Here is a 24403-nt window from a genome sequence, read left to right as displayed (position 1 = left end):
CCACCGCCACCCGTGCGCGCTCCCGCACACGCGCACTCGCCGTGCCCGCAGCCGCCGCCTCCCCGCTCCGCCCGGCCTATGGGCTGTTCTCCCCGCTCCTTCCCCCCCGGCCCGCTCCGCTCGCTCCCCGCCCCGCGCGCTCCCGCACACGCGCACTCGGGCACGCACAGCCCCCCCCAACCAGGCCCTTCAGCGGCGGCCTCGGCCCGCGCGCGCTCCCGCCTCACGGGCGCGCTCCCGCCCGGGCCCTCCGTCCCTCCCCGCGCGCTCCCGCCGCTCACCGGGCACGGCGCGCGCGCCCCCCGCACCCCCACCCCCCCCATCCCCACACGCACCCCGCGCGCGCCCCCGCGAGGACCGGCGGCTGCGGCCACGTAGCGCTGCGGCGGCGGCGGCGGCCGAGGGCAGCGGGAGGGAGCTCCGTCCGTCCGTCCGTCCGTGCGCCCGCGGCGGCAGCGCCTGGGCCTGAGCGGCCGGGCCGGGCCGAGCGGCGGGCAGCCGGGCCGAGCGGCGGGCCGAGCGGCGGCAGGCGGGCGGGCAGGGAGGAGAGCCCCGGCCGCCCTGCCCTCCGCCCTCAGCGCCGCGCCGCCCGCGCCCCCTCCCCTGCGCTCCGCTCCGCTCCGCCCGGCATGGACGGCGGCGGGGGCGGCCCCGAGGGCACCGGCCTGGGTGAGTGCTGGCGAGCGCGGCCGCCGAGCCCCTTCCTTCCCTTCCTGCCTTCCCCGGGCCTGGCGGCGCCGCCGAGCTGCGCTAGGCCCGGCCGGGCGGTGGGCGGCGGGGCGAGCGGGACGCGGGCGGCTCTCGGCCCGGAGCGAGCGGGGAGCGCCGGGGGAGCTGCCGGCGGCATGGGCGGGGGGCTCTGCCCGGGGCGGGGGGCTCTGCCCGGTACCGACACTGCCCGCTGCGGAGGCTCGGCCGGGATCGGGGGGCTCTGCTCGGTACCGGAGGCTCTGCTCGGGATCCGGGGCTGCTCCAGGGCCGGGGGCTCTGCCCCACCCGGGGGTCTCCGTGTCCCCTGTCCCCTCACCTCCGTGTCACCTGCCCTGGGTCGGGGGGCTCTGCTCGGTACCGGAGGTTCTGCCCGGTGCGGAGGCTCTGCTCGGGCTCGGGGGCTGCCCCAGGGCCGGGGGCTCTACCGGGGGCTCTGCCCTACCCGGGGGTCTCCATGTCCCCTGTCCCCTCCCCGCCGTGTCACCTGCCCGGGGTCGGAGGGCTCTGCTCGGTACCGGATACTCTGCTCGGTACCGGAGGCTCTCCCCAGGCTCGGGGGCTCTGCCCGGCCCTGCCCGGGGGTCTCGGTGTCCCCTGTCCCCTCCCCTCGGTGTCACCTGCCCGGGGGAGGGCAGCCAGGTGAGTTCCCGCAGCAGAGCTCAGCATTCCTGCAGCGCTGCCAGCGCCGTTCGCAGGTGTCCCTCGGGCCGCAGGTGTCCCCGCGGAGCTGAGCAGGTAAAGCATCACCTGGATGAGAATCGGGAGGTTTCCTCTCACCTTTTCCCCTTCCCGCTGCTCTCTCTGCTCCGAGCGCCGCGGGGCTGGGATTTTGGCTGCGATTTCAGGTGTGATTTTGGGCTGGGATTTCAGGTGTGATTTCGGCTGTGATTTTGGGCTGGGATTTCAGCTGTGATTTCGGCTGGGATTTCAGGTGGGATTTTGGACTGGGATTTTGGGCTGGGATTTCAGGTGTGATTTCGGCTGGGATTTCAGTTGTGTTTTTGGGCTGGGATTTCAGGTGGGATTTTGGTCTGTGATTTCAGGTGTGATTTCGGGCTGGGATTTCAGCTGTGATTTCAGGTGGGATTTTGGGCTGGGATTTCAGCTGTGATTTCAGGTGGGATTTCAGCTGTGATTTCAGCTGTGATTTCAGGTGTGATTTGGGGCTGGGATTTCGGGTGTGATTTCAGCTGTGATTTTGGCTGTAATTTCAGGTGTGATTTTAGCTGCGATTTCAGGTGGGATTTTGGGCTGGGATTTCGGGTGTGATTTCAGCTGTGATTTTGGGCTGTGATTTCAGGTGGGATTTCAGGCTGTGATTTGGGTTGTGATTTGAGGTGGGATTTCAGGTGGGATTTGGGGCTGGGATTTCAGATGTGATTTTGGGCTGTAATTTCAGCTGTGATTTCAGGTGTGATTTGGGCTGGGATTTCGGCTATGATTTCAGTTGTGTTTTTGGGCTGTGATTTCAGGTGTGATTTTGGGCTGGGATTTCATCTATGATTTTGGGCTGCGATTTCAGCTGTGATTTCAGCTGTGATTTCAGCTGTGCTTTCTGAGCCGCTTTGGGATATCCCAAAAACCTTCGGGTAAAAACCCAGGGCGGCTTTCAAAGCTTCCCTAAAGAGCTGCAATCACCCACACGGAGCTCCCCGCGTGGCACGGGAGCCGCGGAGGTGCCGCGGGCAGGAGGGATGGGAGGAATTTGCGGTTTTTTATCTCCCCGGGGCTGTGCGGCTCCGGGAATGGCAGCTGGCGCTGCTGGCAGCGGTCGGGATGTGCTGGGAGGGGAGAGGTGGCTTTGGGAAGCACCTGGATGGGGCTGGGATTGTGCAGAGCAGAGCAGGACAGCTGGGAGGTGTGTTGTGATCCTCTCTCGTGGAGATCTCTGCCTGGGATGGGTTAAAAGGTGTGTTCTGCAGGTTAAAAGGTGCATTTTGCAGGCAAAAGGTGCATTTTACAGGTTAAAAAGTGCATTTTGCAGGCAAAAGGTGCATTTTACAGGTAAAAAAGTGCGTTTTGCAGGTTAAAAGGTGCGTTTTGCAGGTTAAAAAGTGCATTTTGCAGGTTAAAAAGTGCATTTTACAGGTTGAAAGGTGCGTTTTACATGTAAAAAGTGCATTTTGCAGGTTTAAAAGTGCGTTTTACACGTTAAAAGTACATTTTGCAGGTTAAAAAGTGCATTTTCCAAAGGGTTTCAGAGCTGCAGAATGTGATTTCGGAGGATTTTCCTCCCTGACAATTCCCCTGCCTGTGCCAAATCTTCTCCTTCACCTCCCTTCGCTTCTCCCATCCCATTTCCAGCTCCCCACCTGCACCAGGTGTGTTCCTCCCGCAGCATTTCCCCAATTTCCCGCATTCTAAAGGGAAAAAGAGCTCCATCTCTGCCCCAAAATTCCAATTTTCCACATTTTGTGATCACCACATCTGGGTTTGAACTCCCAGAGCAGCAGAGGGAGTTGGAAAGAAAAGTGCAAAACCACGAAGGCTTTTTGGTCTATATTTTATTTTTCCATTTTATATTTTATTTTTCCATTTTATATTTTATTTTTCCATTTTATTTTTTATTTTCCCATTTTTTTTTACTTTTTTATTTTATAATTTATCGATTTATGGTTTTATTTTCTGGGGGAAAATTGGGATGTGAGAGCATTTTGGTGGCTCGTGGTATTGATCAGATATTGATCAGATATTGATCAGATATCGATCAGATACGGATGATCTGATCAAATCCCATTTGGCATTGGAGATTATTGTGAGTTTTGAAATATTTAATTGATTTTGTCACCTAATATTGATGTAGGAAACCTTTAAGATTTTTCAGAGTAAATCTTTCTATAGGAAGAGTGTCTAAATTATAGAAATATGGAAGATAATTATGGAAATATATAGAGGAAATATATAGAGAAATATAGAAAAATAGAGGATTTTGGGATGCTGTGCTTTTCTCCTCTTTGCCACAACCAAAATGAATTTTTTGGTGCAATTTAATGCCAAAATCACAATTTTTTCCCCATGCAGGGACTTTTCCAGGGGTCAGGGCAGGAGAAGAGTCTAAACAGGTGCTAAATTATAGAATTGTGGAGGGAAATATAGAAAAACAGAGGCTATTGGGATGCTGTGCTTTTCTCCTCTTTGCCACCACTCTGCCAATTCACCAAAATGAATTTTTAGGTGCAATTTGATGCCAAAATCACATTTTTTTTTCCCATTCAGGGACTTTTCCAGGGGTCAAGGCAGGAGTTATCCACATGGGAAGAATTCCCAGATTTGCAGGAAGAATTCCCAGATTTGTGGGAAGAATTCCCAGAGTTTTAGGAAGGATTCTCTGCTCTGAGAGGTGATTTTTGCAGTAAACAAGGAGCTCTGCTGTCCCTAAAGAGGAGGAGGAGGAGGAGGAGGAGGAGGAGGAGGGCTGTGCCCAGAGCACACCTGAATTCCAGGAGATTACAAAACCCCCTCCCTGCACTGACCTATTTCTCTCCTCAAAAAAAAAAAAAAAAAAAAAATTAAAAAAAGAAAATAAATTTATTTCTGCCTCCCCTCAAAAAAAAAAAAAAATTCTGATTGGTTTGAATGTGTTTCTGTGGAATTGAGGTGAATTTCATCCTGATTTTTGTCTTTTCAGGGGGTTTTACCAGGATTTGAGCACCAAAAAAAAGAAAAAAATATTATTTCTGGCCCCAAAACAATCCCAGATTGATTTAAACATATTCCCATGTAAATTAGGCAAATTCCATCCCAATTTATTATCTTTTCAGGGTGTTTTTCCAGGATTTTGGGAGCAAAATTCCTGCATTGATGCCTTCAGGAGCATTTTAATAAAAACCTGATTTATTTAAACTTAATTCCCAAATAAATTAGGCAAATTCCATCCCAATTTCTGTATTTCCAGGATATTTTTCCAGGATTTTGGGAGCAAAATTCCTGCATTGATGCCTTCAAGAGCATTTTAATAAAAACCTCATTTTTTAAAACATATTCCCACATAAATTTCATCCCAGTTTCCAGGGGGTTTTCCCAGGATTTGAGCACAAAAAAAAAGACATTTATTTCTGTCCCCTCCCCAAAAAATCCCTGATTTATTTAAACTTAATTCCCAAATAAATAAGGCAAATTCCATCCCAATTTTAGCTTTTTCTGTGGTGTTTTTCCAGAATTTGGGAGCAGAATTCTGGCATTGATGCCTTCAGGAGCATTTTAATAAAAACCTGATTTATTTAAACTTAATTCCCATATAAATTAGGCAAATTCCATCCCAATTTCTGTCTTTCTAGGGTGTTTTCACAGGATTTGGGCACAAAAAAAAGGAAATTTATTTCTGCTCCCTCCCCAAAAAATCCCTGATTTATTTAAACTTAATTCCCATATAAATAAGGCAAATTCTATCCCAATTTCTGTCTTTCCAGGGAGTTTTTCCAGGGTTTGAGCACCAAAAAAAAAGAAAAAAAATACTATTTCTGCCCCCAAAAAATCCCTGATTTATTTAAACTTAATTCCCAAATAAATAAGGCAATTTCCATCCCAATTTTTGCCTTTCCAGGGAGTTTTTCCAGAATATGGAAAACCAGCAAAACCCAACAACCTCATTTCCCCCCAAACCCCAAACCCTCCCATTCCCAAAATTCCCAAAATCCCCAAAATTCCCAAAATCCCCAAACCACCTCCGTTTTCCAGGTGATTCCCAGTGAAATTGGGATTTTCCAGGTCGCTCCTCCCTGCTGGAAACCCAACAGTGAAACTCCAGCAGGTTTTCCTTCCCTCTCCCTTCCCTCGGGACGTTTCACTCTCTGCCCAGATTTTCCCAGCAGCTTCTGCCAGGAAAGGGATTTTTTTTCAGCCTGGAAATGGAATTTTTTTTCCCCTGGAAATTGAATTTTTTTTCCCCTGGAAATGGGATTTTTTTCCCTTGAAAAGGGATTTTTTTCCCGTGGAAATGGAATTTTTTTGCCTAGAAATTGAAATTTTTTTCTCCCTTAAAATAGGATTTTTTTTTTTTCCCCTGGAATGGGATTTTTTTTCTCTTAAAATAGGATTTTTTTCCCCAGAAATGGAATTTTTTTTCCCCTGGAAATAGTATTTTTTCCCTGTAAATGGAATTTTTTTTCCCCTGTAAATGGGATTTTTTTCCCCCCCTTAAAATAGAATTTTTTTCCCCTGGAATGGGATTTATTCACCCTGGAAATGAGATTTTATTTTCCTCCTGGAAATGGGATTTTTCCCCCCCTTAAAATAGGATTTTCTTCCCCCTGGAAATGGGACTTTTCCCCCTGGAAATGGAATTTTTTTCCCCCTGGAAATGTGATTGTTTCCCCCTTAAAATAGGATTTTTTTCCCCTGGAAATGGTATTCTTTTCCCTCTGGAAATGTGATTTTTTTCTCCCTGGAAATGGGATATTTCCCCCTTAAAATAGGAATTTTTTTCCCCTGGAAATGGAACTTTTCCCCTGTAAATAAGATTTTTTTTCCCCCTAGAAAAATTCCTTCTCCAGCTGCGATTTTTCCTGCCGGAAAACCTCCAGGAATCCCAAATCCCAAATTCCTCATTTCCACCTCGTTTGCACCTCTGCAGCCCCAAAGGCCCAACGACACTTCTTGGGGCCAAAAATGCTAATTTTGGGCAAAAGATCCTGATGGCAAATTTCCTTTTCGGGGAATTCACACCTCCAGGGGCAGAAATGCTTCATTAATCCGAATAAAATCAGAATAAAATCTTGGTGGAATTTAAATTTAATTCAAATAAATTTAAAGAATTTCTTTAATTCTGAGCAGAAAGGGATGGAAAGGTTTTAAAGGAGAAAAAAAAAGAGTTTTGGCAGATTTTTAAATTAAATTGTGAATTTAAAGAGTGAAAATTTGGTCAAAATCAGCTTTTTTTTGGGTCTAAAAGTTACCAAATAATGATAGAAAAATAATTCATGGGAAAGGTGAATGGGAATCACCTGGGAGTGTTTTAATCTTATTTTTTGGGGTTTTTTTTGCATTAAAAGTTGCAGGAATTGATTGGAATACCTGGAATTTCCCAATCCAACCACAGGGGGTTTAATTTTTAGATATTTATTTTTTAGATAGATAAAATTTAAATATCCCAGGTGGTGGGAACGGCCTGGAGTTGTGATTTGAGTGTAAAAAATCAAATCTTATTCAAATTATTTTTATTCCCACACCTGGAAAAACATCAATTTCTTGGTTGTTCCATCCAAAACCAACAAAAAAACCACATTTATTGCAAAATCCGAGGGACTGTGATGCTGAATCCTCTGGAATGAGGATTTTTTTCATGGAGAAAATGCTTGAAAAAAATCCAGGAATTTCTGCTTTGTCCCAAATTTCTGGGAATTGGGAAAAAAAAAATTTCTCCTCGTGGTTTGAATATTTTAGGGATTTTGGAAGTTTTATTTGGGAATCTGATTTTCCAGGAAAAAAAAAAAATTCCCCATCCTGGGAAATTTTGGGGATTTTGGCCAAAAAACAGCTGGAAGAGCAGCAGGACGAGGCGGGAAATATATGGAATTCTGGAATTTCTGGGATTTATCTCCTTTTTTTTCCTCAGGCTGTCCTGTGGAAAACACTCCAAAATTCCAGAATTTATAGAATTTATCTCCTTTTCTCTGGTTTGTCCTGTGGAAAATGCTCTGGAATTCCAAAACTTCTGGGATTTATCTCCTTTTTTCTGGTCTGTCCTGTGGAAAACTCTCTGGAATTCCGGAATTTATAGAATTTATTTCCTTTTTGCCACAATGTCTTGAGGAAAATGCTCTAGAATTCTGGGATTTATAGAATTTTTCTCCTTTTTTTCCAGGCTGATCTGTGGAAAACTCTCCGGAATTCCAATATTTCTGGGATTTATTCCCTTTTTCTCTGGATTGTCCTGTGGAAAACCCTCTGGAATTCCAGAATTTATTGAATTTATTTCATTTTCTCCGGGATGTCCTGTGGAAAATGCTCTGGAATTCCAAAATTTCCGTGATTTATCCCCTTTTCTCTGGTTTGTCCTGTGGAAAACTCTCTGGAATTCCGGAATTTATAGAATTTATTTCCTTTTTGCCACAATGTCTTGAGGAAAATGCTCTAGAATTCTGGGATTTATAGAATTTTTCTCCTTTTTTTCCAGGCTGACCTGTGGAAAACACTCCAAAATTCCAGAATTTATAGAATTTATTTCATTTTCTCTGGGCTGACCTGTGGAAAACACTCAGGAATTCCGGAATTTCTGGGATTTATTCCCTTTTTCTCTGGATTGTCCTGTGGAAAACTCTGGAATTCCAGAATTTATTGAATTTATTTCATTTTCTCCGGGATGTCCTGTGGAAAATGCTCTGGAATTCCAAAATTTCCGTGATTTATCCCCTTTTCTCTGTGATGTCCTGTGGAAAACCCTCTGGAATTCCGGAATTTATAGAATTTATTTCATTTTCTCCCAGATATCCATTGGGAAATGCTCTGGAATTCCAGAATTTATAGAATTTATTTCATTTTCTTTGGGATGTCCTGTGGAAAACCCTCTGGAATTCCAGAATTTATTGAATTTATCTCCTTTTTTCTCAGGTTGACCTGTGGAAAACACTCTGGAATTCCGGAATTTATAGAATTTATTTCATTTTCTCTGGTCTGACCTGTGGAAAACCCTCTGGAATTCCAGAATTCCCAGGATTTATCCCATTTTCCTCTCTCCCAAAGGAATTCAGGGCTGGCAGCAGCAGGGAGAGTTCTCCATGGGAATTTTCCATTTTTTCCATGTTTTTCCAAGTGTTTTCCATGAGAATTGGGAATTCTTCCCCCAAATCAGGTGCAGTAAATAAATAGGATTTTCCTTCCAGGATTATTCTCTTGACTATTCCAGCCTCAGGAATTCCCGAGGAATGGGAATTGGGATGGGAACAGAGTCGTTAGCAGCACTTAACCCTTTATTTTGCATTTATTCTGCATTTATTTAGCATTTCTTTAGCATTTCCAAGGGCTCAGCAGCTCCAGCACTTCCCATGGAAATGCAAAAACCTCCTGGAGATAAAAAATTCCCCATTTAAATCGGATTTTTCCGGGATTTTTGCACCTGGAGCAGCCCGGGGAGGCAGGAGGGATAATTGAAATAATTTCAGTAATTCCCGAGGGATGGGATTGGGATGGAGGTGTTTTCCCGGGTTGGGAATTTTATGGGAAATTTGGGGATTTGTGGAGGAAGTTTGGGATCTCCTGGGCTTTCCCTGAAATCCTGGTTTTCCTGAAAGCTTCAGCTTTTCCTCACACCCTCAGCTTTTCCTCAGGTTTTCCTGAAATCCTCAGTTTTTCCTGAAATCCTCATTTTTTCCTCATTTTTTCCTCATTTTTTCCTCATTTTTTCCTCATTTTTTCCTCATTTTTTCCTCATTTTTTCCTCATTTTTTCCTCATTTTTTTCCTCATTTTTCCCCATTTTTCCCACCCCACCCACCCCACCCACCCCCCACCCCCCCCCCCTTTTTCCCTCATTTTTCCTCATTTTTCCCTCATTTTTCCCCTCATTTTTCCCTCATTTTTCCCTCCATTTTTTCCCTCCATTTTTTCCCTCAGTTTTTCCCTCATTTTTTCCCCTCACTTTTCCCTCACTTTTCCCCTCATTTTTCCCCTCATTTTTCCCCTCATTTTTCCCTCATTTTTCTCTCATTTTTTCCTCATTTTCCCCTCATTTTTCCCTCAGTTTCCCCTCAGTTTTCCCCTCAGTTTTCCCCTCAGTTTTCCCCTCAGTTTTCCCCTCAGTTTTTCCCTCAGTTTTCCTCCTTTTCTCCTCCTTTCCTCCTAATTTTCCCTCCTAATTTTTCCTCCCAATTTTGCCTCCTAATTTTTCCTCCTAATTTTTTCTCCTAATTTTCCCCCACCTTTTCCCCCACTTTTCCCTCCCTATTCCCCACCTTTCCCTCCCTTTTCCCCCACTTTTCCCTCCCTTTTCCCCCACTTTTCCCCCCCCACTTTTCACTTTTCCACTTTCCTCACTTTTCCCTCCTCATTTTCCCTCACCCCCATTTCTCTCATTTTTTCTCATTTTCCTCAGTTTCCCCCATTCCCCCATTTCCCCCATTTCCCCCATTTCCCCTCAGTTTCCCCTCAGTTTCCCCTCAGTTTCCCCTCAGTTTTCCCCTCAGTTTTCCCCTCAGTTTTCCCTCAGTTTTCCCTCAGTTTCTCCTAATTTTTCCCTCTTTTTTCCCTCTTTTTTCCCTCTTTTTTCCCTCTTTTTTCCCTCTTTTTTCCCTCTTTTTTCCCCTCAGTTTTTCCCTCAGTTTTTCCCTCAGTTTTCCTCCTTTTCTCCTCCTTTCCTCCTAATTTTCCCTCCTAATTTTCCCTCCTAATTTTTCCTCCTAATTTTTCCTCCTAATTTTTTCCCCCACTTTTCCCCCACTTTTCCCCCACTTTTCCCCCACTTTTCCCTCCCTTTTCCCTCCCTTTTCCCTCCCTTTTCCCCACCTTTCCCTCCCATCCCCATTTCCCATTCCCTGCCAGGACCCAACAATCCCCAAATCCCCAATTTCCATCCCAAATCTCCTCCCCCAGCCAGCCCTTTCCCCAACCCCAAAATCTCCATTTTTAGCACACAACACCCAAAACAACACCCCCCACCACACCCCCCACCCCACCCCCCCCCCACAAAACACAAACCAACCCCCGACATTCTGATATTTGGGGTTGGATAAAGGCAGAAATCCCTTGGAAAATCCTATTTTTCCATCCTGCATTTCCCCCTGGGAGAGCAACAGGAATTCCTGGTGGAAAGAAAAATGCAATTAATAAAAAAGAATTCTGCAGAAGTGCTCAGGAATTTGTTTTAATGAAGTTCATCATCCAAGTGGTCATTTTCCCATTTTTTTGCAGTGTGGCATTTCACAAAGATGATTATTTTTATTATTATTATTTTAATATTTTGTTATGTTATAATATTATGGTATTATGGTATTATCACATATTATCATTAACATTAATATTGATAGTAATAGTAATATTATATATTATTCTAGATTATTATCTATTGTGTTATCATAATATCCATTATTATTATTGTTATTACTATTACTGTTATTATTACTATTGTTATTATTATTATTATTATTATTATTATTATTATTATTATTACTATTAATATTCAGGCACTGGTTGGTTCATCTCCTGCCCAGTTAAAATTCACTCCAAACCAGTAAAATCCCATTTTTTGGAAAGGACCAGAAACGACAAGGCAGGAATCTCTGGCAGAGAGGTTCAGCTGGGATTTTGGGAAGAAATTCCCAAAAATTCGGAATCTGTGGCTTCTCCATCCCTGGAACATCCCAGGCCAGTTTGGGATGGAACTGGATGGGATTTGTCCTTTCCATCCCAAATAATTCGGGGATTATCAGGAATTACTCTCAGGAATTATTCTCCAGAATTATTATCAGGAATTACTCTCCGGATTTATTCTCCGGATTTATTCTCCGGAATTACTCTCCGGAATTATCCTCTGGAATTATTTTCCAGAATTATTCTCCGAAATTATTCTCTGGAATTATTCTCAGGAATTACTCTCGGGGATTATTCTCTGGAATTATTCTCTGGAGTAACTCTCCGGAATTATTCTCCAGATTTATTCTCCGGAATTATTCTCCGGAATTCCTCTCTGGAATTATTCTCAGGAATTATTCTCCGGATATATTCTCTGGAATTATTCTCTGGAATTCCTCTCCGGAATTATTCTCTGGAATTATTTTCTGGAATTATTCTCTGGAATTACTCTCAGGAATTACTCTCCGGAATTATTCTCCGGAATTTTTCTCCAGAATTATTCTCTGGAATTATTATCCAGAATTATTCTATGGAATTATTCTCCGGAATTATTCTCCAGAATTACTCTCCGGAGTTATTCTCCAGAATTATTCTATGGAATTATTTTATGGAATTCCTCTCCGGAATTCCTCTCCGGATTTATTCTCCAGTTTACTCTCCGGCATTCCCGTTTTCCCCCGGAGTTCCCGGTGGGATCACTCGGTGCCCACGCGGGGAACACGTGCCCCGGGCAGGAGGAAGTGCTGCTCCCCCGGGCAAACTCCAGCCTGGAAAACTCCGGGAAGAAGGGAGAGGGAGAGAAAAGGAGGAATTTCCCGAATCCCGAGGGGTCTGTGGGGTGGGAATTGTGCTCGGCTGGAGCTCCTCAGGCGCGGGGATGTGGCTCTGGAATACGTGAGGATGGGCTGGGCGGGTTTGGGGTGCTTTGGGGTGTTTTGGGGTGTTTGGGGTGTTTTGGGGTGTTTGGGGTGCCTTGGGGAGCAGAGCAGAGCTTTGGGGTGTTTTGAGGTGTTTTGGGGAGCTTTGGGGAGCAGAGCAGAGCTTTGGGGTGTTTGGGGGAGCTTTGGGGTGCTTTGGGGAGCAGAGCAGAGCTTTGAGGTGTTTTGGGGTGCTTTGTGATGGTTTGGGGTGTTTTAGGGTGTTTTGGGGTGCTTTGTGATGGTTTGGGGTTTTTTGGGGTGCTTTGGGGAGCAGAGCAGAGCTTTGGGGAGCATTGGGGTGTTTGGGGAGCAGAGCAGAGCTTTGGGGTGTTTTAGGGTGTTTTGGGGTGCTTTGGGGTGCTTTGGGGAGCAGAGCAGAGCTTTGGGGTGCTTTGTGATGGTTTGGGGTGTTTTAGGGTGTTTTGGGGTGCTTTGGGGTGCTTGGGGAGCAGAGCAGAGCTTTGGGGTGTTTTGGGGTGCTTTGTGATGGTTTGGGGTGTTTTGGGGTGCTTTGTGATGGTTTGGGGAGCTTTGGGGTGTTTGGGGAGCAGAGCAGAGCTTTGGGGCCGTCAGTTCTCCCAAAAAAAGGAGGAATTCAGTCCCAGTCTGGAGGTGATCCTTGCTGGGAGGAGAATTCCCTGTGTGGATTTCCATTCCTCGGGAACTCCTGCAGTCCTGATCCCGATGTTTGTGGGACTCTCAGTGCCCCCAAAAATCCAGGAAAACTCGGGATTTGCTCCAATTCTGACAATTCCTTGATGGTTGACTTTTCCCCAACCCCACAAACTCCAGATTTGCTCCAATTCCCCATTATTTGACGACTGACTCCCAAATCCCAATTATTTGATAGCTGACCCCACAATCCCCGCTTTCTCTTGCAGATAATTTTAGGATTGGTTCTGTTCTCCCCATTTTCTCTCACAGATAAAATACTCAGTGATTATTTCATTACTGACCCCACAATCCCTGTTTTCTCTTGCTGATGCAATACTCGAGAATTCCTGGGGATTATTTTAGGATTGATTCCTTTCTCCCCATTTTCTCTTGCAGATGCAATACTAGAGGGCTCCCAGTTATTATTTTAGGATTTATTCCATTCTCCCCATTTTCTATTGCGAATACAACACTCGAGAATTCCTGGGGATTATTTTAGGATTTATTCCATTCTCCCCATTTTCTATTGCGAATACAACACTCGAGAATTCCTGGGGATTATTTTAGGATTGATTCCATTCTCCCCATTTTCTCTTGCAAATACAACACTCGAGAGCTCCCAGTTATTATTTTAGGACTGACTCTCTTCTCCCCGTTTTCTCTTGCAGATAAAATCCTTGACATCTCCCAGTTATGATTTTATTCCTGACCCCCTCTCCCCATTTTCTCTTGCAGATAGAATACTCAACATTTCCCAGTTATGATTTTAGGATTGACTCCCTTCTCCCTATTTTCTCTTGCCAATACAACACTCAACATCTCCCAATTATTATTTTATTCCTGACCCCCTCTCCCTGTTTTCTCTTGATGATAAAATACTCGACATCTCCCAGTTATGATCTTAGGATTGACTCTCCTCTCCCAATTTTCTCTTGCAGATACAACACTTGACATCTCCCAGTTGTGATTTTAGGATTGACTCTCCTCTCCCCATTTTCTCTCGCAGCTAAGATGCTCGCAGGCTCCCGGACACCTTCCTCGCCCAGCTCCACCCCGCTCGTTGCCCTGCCGTGATCCCACCCGCCTCACCCTCGCTGCCCCTCCCTCCCATGGCCGAGGCTCCTCGCCGGACAGCTGCCCCACCATGATCCCCCCCCGATGAGCCAGGCAGCCCCCCAGGCGTGCCCCGAGCCCCCCGCCGCCATGGCGCAGCAGGGCCAGGCCTTCTTCCCCGGCCACGAGCTGGACCTGTCCACCAAGGGCTACAAGAGGGACGCGGGCGGCACCTTCCCCGCCCTGGGGGACCCCAAGGGGGGCAAGGGCCACCTGCGCGACAGGGAGGAGCCGCCGCCCTTCTTCAGGGACAGCCGGGCCGGGGCGGAGGCCAGGAAGGAGCGCAGGGACAACTCGGACGAGTCGGAGGAGGAGGACGAGGAGGAGGACGAAGTGACTTACAAAAGGGAGCAGATAATAGTGGAGGTGAACCTCAACAACCAAACGCTGAACGTGTCCAAGGGGGAGAAGGGCGTCGCCTCGCAGTCCAAAGACACCGCCGTGCTCAAGAGCAGCGGCGACGAGGAGGACGAGGGCGACAGCAGCGGCGAGGTCACCGAGGACAGCAGCGACTACGAGGAGAACGAGAGGCAGAAGAAGGACAAGAGGGCGGAGAAGGGCGGCGCGGGGCAGAGGAGGAGCAGGAGGGCAGCCTCGGCCGCGGCCGCCGCGCCTTCCCCGGCGCCCCGAGCCACGCGGGGCAGGACCCGCAGCGCCGAGCCGCCCCGCCGCAGGAGGAAAACCCCCCGGGAGGCCAAGGGCGCCGTGCAGAAGGGCAAGGGCGAGGAGAAGGAGACGCTGACGTGCGAGAAGTGCCCCAGGGTGTTCAACACGCGCTGGTACCTGGAGAAGCACATGAACGTCACCCACCGGCGCATGCAGATCTGCGACAAGTGCGGCAAGAAGTTCGTGCTGGAGAGCGAGCTGTCCCTGCACCAGCAGACAGACTGCGAGAAGAACATCCAGGTGGGTCTGGTGGGCTTCTGGCTGTGCTCTTCCTGCTGGCATTGCACCAAGAAACTGTGAGAAAACCATCCAGGTAGGTGTGCTTCTTCTGCTCCCTTCCTGCTGTCCTTGCAGCAGCAGAGTGCAAGAAAAATATCCAGGTAGGTGTGCTCCTTCTGCTCCCTTCTGCTCCATTCTGCTCCATTCCTGCTCTCCTTGCCCCAAAAAACTGGGAAAAAATATTCAGGTAGAGCAAACTGTGAGAAGAACATCCAGGTGGGTCTGATGGGCTTCTGGCTGTGCTCTTCCTGCTGTCATTGCACTGAGAAACTGTGAGAAGAACATCCAGGTGGGTCTGATCACCTTCTTCCTGTTGGACCGAGAAACTGTGAGAAAAATATACAGGTAGGTCTGGTCACCTTCTGCTCCCTGCTTGGTGTCCCTGCACCAGTAAATGGACTGCGAGAAGAATGTCCAGGTGGGTCTGATGGGCTTCTGGCTGTGCTCTTCCTGCTGGCATTGCACTGAGAAACTGTGAGAAAAACATCCAGGTAGGTCTGGTCACCTTCTTGCTGCTGTCGCTGCACCAAGAAACAGAAAAAAACATCCAGGTAGGTGTGCTCCTTCTGCTCCCTTCCTGCTCTCCTTGCCCCAAAAAACTGGGAAAAAAAATCCAGGTACAGCAAACTGTGAGAAAAACTTCCAGGTAGGTCTGGTCACCTTCTTCCTGCTGTCACTGCACCAAGAAACAGAAAAAAACATCCAGGTAGGTGTGCTCCTTCTGCTCCATTCCTGCTCTCCTTGCCCCAAAAAACTGGGAAAAAATATCCAGGTACAGCAAACTGAGAGAAAAACATCCAGGTAGGTGTGCTCCTTCTGCTCCCTCCCTGCTCTCCCTGCCCCAAAAAACTGGGAAAAAATATCCAGGTACAGCAAACTGTGAGAAGAACATCCAGGTAGGTCTGGTCACTGCTTGCTGTCCCTGCACCAGCAAACTGAGAACACCCAGGTAGGAAAAAAGAAAATACAGAAATTATGGTTTAAATCCAGAGGAATCTGGTCCAGAAAAAAAAAAATCCGAGGATTTGGGGTCATTCTGTAGCATTTCTTTACTCCCTAGGAATTTTTTCCCCCCTGAGAGGGAAACCCAGGTGTTGTGGAGGCAAAGCAGAACTCCCAACCTGCAGATTCCAGCCCTGTGGAAGTGGAGAGGAACAGCCCCAATTAGCAGGATTGGTTAATTCATTAATTAAACAGCTCCCAGCCCTTCTGCCTGACGGGGAAGGGGGGAATTGATGGGCTGTGAATTGGAAATATCCCAAAAAAATCCCAAAATCCCAAGGCACAATCCCTCCCTCCGCCCTCCAGAGGCGAAGAGGATTTGGTTTCCTCACACACCAGGATTTACAGCCAGAATTTTCCACATTGGACACAGATTTTTTAATGAAGTTAAAGAATCTTTAACTTTTATTTAATGAAGTTAAAGTTAAATGAAGGAAGATCTGCCTGAAAACCCACAGATCCTCTGGGGGCAGATTTCCTGGACATCCCACAGGAGTTTTGGGAAGGAATTCCCACATTCCATTCTCACGTGGGGACCTCCAGAGCCACTGGAACTTTGGATAAATGAAGAGGAGGAGGAGGAGGTGACACCTGGATTTGGGGGAATTTATGGGGTCAGCTCCTCCAGCTCTGGTGGATTCTTCCCACTGAAAATGTTTGGATTTTCATACTCCAAGGATTTGGATTTTCACAGTGAAAGACTTTGGATTCTTCCAACCCCAAGGGTTTGGATTTTCGTACTCCAAGGGTTTGGATTCTTCTCACTGAAAATGTTTGGATTTTCACACTTCCAAGGATTTGGATTTCTACAGTGAAAGGGTTTGGATTCTTCCAACTCCAAGGGTTTGGATTCTTCCCTCTCCAAGAGTTTGGATTTTCCTCACTGCAAGGCTTTGCATTTTCTCCCTCTAAGGGTTTGGATTTTCTCCCTCTAAGGGTTAGGATTTTTTCACTCCCAGGATTTGGATTTTTGCACTGCAAGGATTAGGATTTTCTCCCTCCAAGGGTCAGGATTTTTTCACTCCAAGGTTTAGGATTTTTTGCACTCCCAGGGTTTGGATTTTCCCACTCTGAGGGTTAGGATTTTTGCACTCCAAGGATTAGGATTTTCTCCCTCCAAGGATTAGGATTTTCCCACTCCCAGCAGCCCCAGGCCCTGGGAAGTTCTCCCTGGATTTTGGGAATCAGCAAACCCCAAATACCACAGCTGCTCTGTCCCCTCTCTGTTTTTTGCTCTGTGTTTCTCAGCCGAAAACCAAAACCCTGACCATCCCAGCTCAGCCTTTTCCCCATTTTTTACCATTTTTAGTGCAAACCCCAGCTCAGCCCCCAGCTAACCCACTCCCTGTCCGTTCCCAGTGCGTTTCCTGCAACAAATCCTTCAAGAAGCTCTGGTCTCTCCACGAGCACATCAAGATCGTCCATGGCTACGCCGAGAAGAAGTTCTCCTGCGAGATCTGCGAGAAGAAGTTCTACACCATGGCGCACGTGAGGAAACACATGGTTGGTGAGTCGGGGGGACCAGGGGTGGAATGGAGGTGGGCTGGGGAGGGAAATCTGCAGGGAAAAGGGGAAATGAGCAGGGGAGGGAAATTGTGTGGGGAAAGGGAATGATCGGGGGAAGGAAATGATCGGGGAAAGGAAAGTAATCAGGGGAGGGAAATGATCAGGGGAAGGGAAATGATCAGGGGAAGGGAAATGATCAGGGGAAGGAAATGATCAGGGGAAGGAAATGATCAGGGGAAGGAAATGATCAGGGGAAGGAAAATGATCAGGGGAAGGAAAATAGTCAGGGAAGGAAAATGATCAGGGGAAGGAAAATAGTCAAGGAAGGAAAATGATCAGGGAAAGGAAAATAATCAGGGAAGGAAAATGATCAGGGAAAAGAAAGTAATCAGGGAAAGGAAATGATCAGGGGAAGGGAAATAGGGGAAAAAGAAATCAGGGAAATGGAAAATGATCAGGGGAAGAGAAAGTAATCAGGGAAGGAAAATGATCAGGGGAAAAAGAAATCAGGGAAAGGAAATTATCAGGGGAAGGAAAATAGTCAGGGAAGGAAAATGATCAGGGAAGGAAAATGATCAGGGAAGGGAAATAGTCAGGGGAGGAAAATGATCAGGGAAAGGAAAATGATCAGGGGAAGAGAAAGTAATCAGGGAAAGGAAAGCGATCAGGAGAAGGAAATGATATGGGGAAAAAGAAATCAGGGAAATGGAAGATGATCAGGGAAAGGAAAATAATCAGGGAAAAGAAAAATATAGGGGAAAGGAAAATGGTCAGGGAAAAGGAAAAGAATCAGGGGAAAGGAAGGTGATCAGGGAAAAATAAAGTAATCAGGGAAAGGAAAAAGATGAGGGAAAAGAAAATGATCAGGGAAAGGAAAATAATAAGGGGAAAGGAAAAGAATCAGGGAAAGGAAAATAATCAGAAAAAGGAAATTATTAGGAAAAGGAAAATTATCAAGGGAAAAGGAAAATAATCAGGGAAAGGAAAATAATCAGGGAAGCCAGGCTGGGGGTGGAGAGGAGGAGGAGGAGGAGGGAAGCTCCAGGGAGAGCTCAGAGCCCTTGCAGGGCCTGAAGGGATCCAGGAGAGCTGGGGAAGGATTTGGGATGAGGGCTGGAGGGACAGGACATGGGAATGGGGCAGGGATGGATGGGATTTGGGAAGGAATTCCTCCCTGGGCTGGAATTCCCAGAGCAGCTGTGGCTGCCCCTGATCCCTGGAATGTCCCAGGCCAGGCTGGAGCACCCTGGGACGGTGGGAATTGGATCTTTAAAGTCCTTCCCACCCAGAAATTTTGGGATTCCACAAAAACCAGCCAATTCCAGCTTCACCCTCAGCACAAAGCTGGGATGTGCAGCATCCAAAAATCCCCAAACATGAGCAGAGCTCCCTGCCTGGAGCTGGGGTGATTCCCGGGCTGGAATGGGGTGGGAATTGGGGAATGACTGTCCTGCCTGTCCCTCTGTCCCCCAGCCCACACCAAGGACATGCCCTTCACCTGCGAGACCTGCGGCAAGTCCTTCAAGCGCAGCATGAGCCTCAAGGTGCACTCGCTGCAGCACTCGGGGGAGAAACCCTTCCGCTGCGAGGTGAGCCTGGAGCCCAGCCTGGACCCCATTCTGCACCCCATTCTGAACCCCATTCTGCACCTCAGCCTGCACCCCATTCTGGACCCCATTCTGGACCCCATTCTGGACCCCATTCTGCATCCCAGCCCTGCAGCCCAGCCCTGCATCCCAGCCCTGCAGCCCATTCTGCAGCCCAGCCCTGCATCCCAGCCCTGCAGCCCATTCTGCACCCCATTCTTCATCCCAGCCCTGCATCCCAGCTCTGCAGCCCAGTCCTGCAGCCCAGCCTGCAGCCCGCCCTATAGCCCAGCCTGCATCCCAGCCTGCCAGGAACCCCTGGGAATGGGACTGGGAATGGGTGGGGATTGAGGGTGGTTTTGGTGGAATTTGGGGGGTTTGGGGCTGTGGGGAGGAATTGCCGAGCGGTGATGGCAGCGTGGATTGCTGCTCTGGGATCTGAGGGGTTAAATCTGTGGGAATTCAGTGGGTTAAATCCATGGGGTCTGAGGAGTTAAATCCATGGGAATTCAGTGGGTTAAATCCATGGGGATCCAAGGGGGTTAAATCCGTGGGGATCTGAGGGGTTAAATCCATGGGAATTCATTGGGTTAAATCCGTGGGGATCTGAGGAGTTAAATCCATGGGGTCTGAGGAGTTAAATCCGTGGGAATTCAGTGGGTTAAATCCATGGGGATCCAAGGGGGTTAAATCCTCCTCAGGGATCTGAGGGATTAAATCCATGGGGATCCAAGGGATTAAATCTGTGGGGTCTGAGGGATTAAATCCATGGGAATTCAGTGGGTTAAATCCATGGGGATCTGAGGAATTAAATCTGTGGGGATCTGAGGGTTTAAATCCATGGGCAATGCGCCCAGGAGCAGGGAATGGGATGGATTGGGATGGGAATTCAGTGGGTTAAATCCATGGGAATCCAAGGGATTAAATCCATGGGAATTCAGTGGGTTAGATCCATGGGGATCTGAGGGATTAAATCTTCCTCAGGGATCTCACAGGGTTAAATCCATGGGGATCCAAGGGAAGGGACTGGGAAGGTCTGGGAAGGACTGGAAAGGGACTGGGAAGGACTGGGAGGGAAGCAGAGTCCTCTAGTGGAGGCAGCAGGGTTGGGAGCTGGAATTCCTCATCCCACAGAATCCTTCCCTCTGGGAATATCCCTGTCCCTGCCAGGCTTTTCCTGCACAATTCCAGCTGCTCCACCCTCCTGTGCCACGAAAAATCATAACTGAAATCCCTCTGAAATCACAGAAATCCCTGAATTTCAACCCAGACCGAGAAATATTCAAAATCCCTTATTGCCACAAGGAGCTGCTGCCCTTTCCCCTTTCCCTACCTTCTGAGGATTCATTCCCAGCTCCCTGAATCCCTCAGGAATGGGATTTTTCCCATTTTTCCCTGTTCCCATCCCCCCGAATCCCTCAGGATCACTATTTTTCCCTTTCTCTCATTCCCAGCTCCCTGAATCCCTCAGGAATATAGTTTTTCCTGTTTTTCCCTCATTCCCATCTCCCCAAATCCCTCAGGAATGGGGTTTTTCCCTGTTTTTCCCTCATTCCCATCTTCCCAGATCCCTGGGAATCACCATTTCCCCTCTTTCCCATCTCTCCAAATCCCTCATTTTCACCATTTCCCTCATTCCCATCTCCCCAAATCCCTTGTTTTCCCCATTTTCTCCATTCTCATCTCCCCAAATCCCTCATATCACCATTTTCACCATTTTTCCTCATTCCCATTTCCCCAAATCCCCCATTTTCCCCGTTTTTCCCCATTACCATCTCCCCAAATCCCTTGTTTTCCCCATTTCCCCTATTCCCATCTCCCCAAATCCCTCATATCACCATTTTTCTCCTTTCTCATCTCCCCAAATCCCTCCTTTTCACAATTTTCCCCATTTTTCCCCCATTCTCATCTCCCCAAATCCCTCATTTTCCCTCATTCCCATCTCCCCACACCCCTCCTTTTCCCTGTTTTTCCCCCATTCCCATCTCCCCAAATCCCTCATATCACCATTTTCCCCATTTTCCCTCATTCCCATCTCCCCAAATCCCTCATTTCCCCTATTTCCCCATTCCCATCTCCCCACACCCCTCCTTTTCCCTGTTTTTCCCCCATTCCCATCTCCCCAAATCCCTCATTTTCCCCATTTTCCCTCATTCCCATCTCCCCAAATCCATCATTTTCCCCATTTTCCCCCATTCCCATCTCCCCAAATCCCTCCTTTTCACAATTTTCCCCATTTTTCCCCCATTCTCATCTCCCCAAATCCCTCATTTTCCCCCATTCCCACCTCCCCACACCCCTCGTTTGCCCCATTTCCCCATTTTCCCCATTTTTCCCCCATTCCCACCTCCCCACACCCCCCCTTCTCACCATTCCCCTGTTTTTCCCCCAGAACTGTGACGAGCGTTTCCAGTACAAGTACCAGCTGCGCTCCCACATGAGCATCCACATCGGCCACAAGCAGTTCATGTGCCAGTGGTGCGGCAAGGACTTCAACATGAAGCAGTACTTCGACGAGCACATGAAAACCCACACGGGTGAGGGGAAGGATCCCTGGAAAACATATCCAGGGGGAATATTCCCACTCTTTTCCTGAGGGATTTGGGGGTACAGGGGTTTTCCAGCTGGAAAATCAGGAGGGGAAAGTGGTTTTGTGGTCTTCAATCCATTCCTTGAGCACATGAAAACCCACACGGGTGAGGGGAATATCCCGGGAAAATTCCTGCAGGATTTGGGGGTACAGAGGTTTTTCAGCCAGAAAATCGGGTGGGGAAAGTGGATTTGTTGCCTTCAATCCGTTCCTTGAGCACATGAAAACCCACACGGGTGAGGGAATATCCCGGGAAAAATCCTGCAGGATTTGGGGGTACAGAGGTTTTTCAGCCAGAAAATTGAGTGGGGAAAGTGGATTTGTAGCCCTGGATCTGTTCCTTGAGCACATGAAAACTCACATGGGTGAGGGGAATATCCCGGGAAAAATCCACAGGGGGAATATTCCTGCTTTGTTCCTGCAGGATTTGAGGGTACAGGTGTTTTCCAGCTGGAAAATCAGGAGAGGAAAGTAGATTTTTTGCCTTCAATCCATTCCTTGAGCACATGAAAACCCACATGGGTGAGGGAATATCCCAGGAAAATTCCTGCAGGATTTGAGGGTACAGGTGTTTTCTAGCTGGAAAATCGGGTGGGGAAAGTGAATTTGTGGTCTTCAATCTGTTCCTTCAGCACATGAAAACCCACGTGGGTGAGGGGATATTCCAGGAAAAAATCTCCAGGGGGATATTCCCACTCTTTTCCTGAGGGATTTGGGGTACAGCTGGAAAATTGGGTGGGAAAAGTGGATTTATTGCCTTCAATCCATTCCTTGAGCACACAAAAACCCACACGGGTGAGGGGAATATTCCAGGAAAAAATACCGAAGGGGAATATTCCTGCTTTGTTCCTGAGGGATTTTAGGGTACAGAGGTTCTCCAGCTGGAAAATCGGGAGGGGAAAGTGGTTTTGTGGTCTTCAATCCATTCCTTGAGCACACAAAAAGCCACATGGGTAAGGGGAAATATCCCAGGAAAAAATATCCAGGGAGATATTCCTGCTTTGTTCCTGCAGGATTTGAGGGTACAGGTGTTTTCCAGCTGGAAAATCGGGTGGGGAAAGGGAATTTGTGGTCTTCAATCTGTTCCTTCAGCACATGAAAACCCACATGGGTGAGGGGATATTCCAGGAAAACATATCCAGGGGGATATTCCCACTCTTTTCCTGAGGGATTTGGGGTACAGCTGGAAAATCGGGTGGGGAAAGTGGATTTGTGGTCTTCAATCCATTCCTTGAGCACACAAAAACCCACACGGGTGAGGGGAATATCCCGGGAAAATTCCTGCAGGATTTGGGGGTACAGAGGTTTTTCAGCCAGAAAATTGGGTGGGGAAAGTGGATTTGTAGCCCTGGATCTGTTCCTTGAGCACATGAAAACCCACACGGGTGAGGGAATATCCCGGGAAAATTCCACAGGGGGAATATTCCTGCTCTGTTCCTGAGGGATTTGGAGGTGCAGGGGTTTTCCAGCTGGAAAATCAGGAGGGGAAAGTAGATTTTTTGCCTTCAATGCGTTCCTTGAGCACATGAAAACCCACACGGGTGAGGGGAATATCCCGGGAAAATTCCTGCAGGATTTGGGGGTACAGAGGTTTTTCAGCCAGAAAATCAGGTGGGGAAAGTGGATTTATTGCCTTCAATCCGTTCCTTGAGCACATGAAAACCCACATGGGTGAGGGGAATATCCCGGGAAAAATCCACAGGGGAGCCCACTCTTTTCCTGAGGGATTTGGGGTACAGAGGTTCTCCAGCTGGAAAATCAGGAGGGGAAAGTGGATTCATTGCCTTCAATCTGTTCCTTGAGTGCACAAAAACCCACATGGCTGAGGGAATATTCCAGGAAAATATTCCTGCTCTGTTCCTGAGGGATTTGGGGGTACAGGTGTTTTCCAGCTGGAAAATCAAGTGGGGAAAGTGGATTTGTGGTCTTCAATCCGTTCCTTGAGCACACAAAAACCCACATGGGTAAGGGGAAATATCCCAGGAAAAAATATCCGGGAGAAATATTCCTGCAGAATTGGGGGTACAGGGGTTTTCCAGGGCTGTTTCCCTGTATCCTAACCCTGTCCCATGTGTGCTGTGCTCGCCCTTTACCCCTGAGGGGAGCCAGGATTTCCCTGGCTGTTCTCCCAGGGATGAGGGAAAATGCCCAGGATGAGGGGCAGGGTGATTTAGGGCAGGATGATCCCATGGATGAGGGAAGTTTTCCATGGATGAGGGAAGTTTTCCATGGCTCAGAACCCTTTTCCCACCCCTGACCCCCATCCCGTGTGTGTCATGCAGGAGAGAAGCCTCAGGGGAGCCAGGATTTCCCTGGGTGTTCTCCCATGGATGAGGGAAGTTTCCCATGGATTAGGGGACTTCTCCAGGGCTGTTTCCCATGGATGAGGGAAGTTTTCCAGGGACAAGGGAGGTTTTCCAGGGCTCAGGGCAGGATGATCCCATGGATGAGGGCAGTTTTCCATGTCTCAGAACCCTTTTCCCACCCCCTGACCCTGTCCCCCTGTGTGTCCCACAGGAGAGAAGCCTTTCATCTGCGAGATCTGCGGCAAGAGCTTCACGAGCCGCCCCAACATGAAGCGGCACCGGCGCACGCACACGGGCGAGAAGCCGTACCCCTGCGACGTCTGCGGCCAGCGCTTCCGCTTCTCCAACATGCTCAAGGCGCACAAGGAGAAGTGTTTCCGCGTCACCGGGCCCGTCACCGTCACCGGGGCTGCCGCCGCCACCGGGGCTGGAGCCGTCACCGGGGCTGGAGCCGTCACCGGGCCGGCCGCGGGAGCTGGCACCGTGCCGCCGGCCATGGGGACGGCCCCGGGCGCTGCCCTGCCCGGCCTGGCGCCGCTGCCCCCCCGGCCGCTGCCCCCTCACCCCTACGCCCACCTGGGGCTGCCCGCCGCCCCCCCCGGGCACGGAGCCCACCTGGCCGTGCCGCCCGTGCCTCACCTGCCGCCGCCGCCCGCCCTGTTCAAGAGCGAGCCGCTCAACCACCGCGGCCACGGGCACGGGCACGGGCATGGGCACGGGGAGGAGAGCTTCCTGCGGCAGCTGGACAGGGGCAGCCCTGCCCCACACCACTGACCACCTTGGGATT

The 24403-nt window shown here is 48.5% G+C and overlaps 1 protein-coding gene across 1 annotated transcript; it reads left to right on the top strand.

Moving 5' to 3' along the window:
* The first annotated feature begins 318 nt into the window (after positions 1-318).
* ZNF652 (zinc finger protein 652) lies at positions 319-24403 on the top strand. Its single transcript, XM_085083452.1, has 6 exons — positions 319-669; positions 13575-14587; positions 16988-17135; positions 18608-18723; positions 21113-21257; positions 23828-24403. Exons 2-6 carry the CDS (start codon positions 13727-13729, stop codon positions 24388-24390), a joined length of 1833 nt encoding a protein of 610 aa, XP_084939578.1. The 5' UTR covers positions 319-669; positions 13575-13726; the 3' UTR covers positions 24391-24403.

The sequence above is a fragment of the Lichenostomus cassidix genome, chromosome 27 (assembly GCF_008360975.1).
Source record: "Lichenostomus cassidix isolate B80296 chromosome 27, HeHo_3.0, whole genome shotgun sequence".
Taxonomy (NCBI): domain Eukaryota; kingdom Metazoa; phylum Chordata; class Aves; order Passeriformes; family Meliphagidae; genus Lichenostomus; species Lichenostomus cassidix.
Note: the sequence above shows the minus strand (reverse complement) of the source record. Positions and strands in the feature narration are given on the sequence as shown.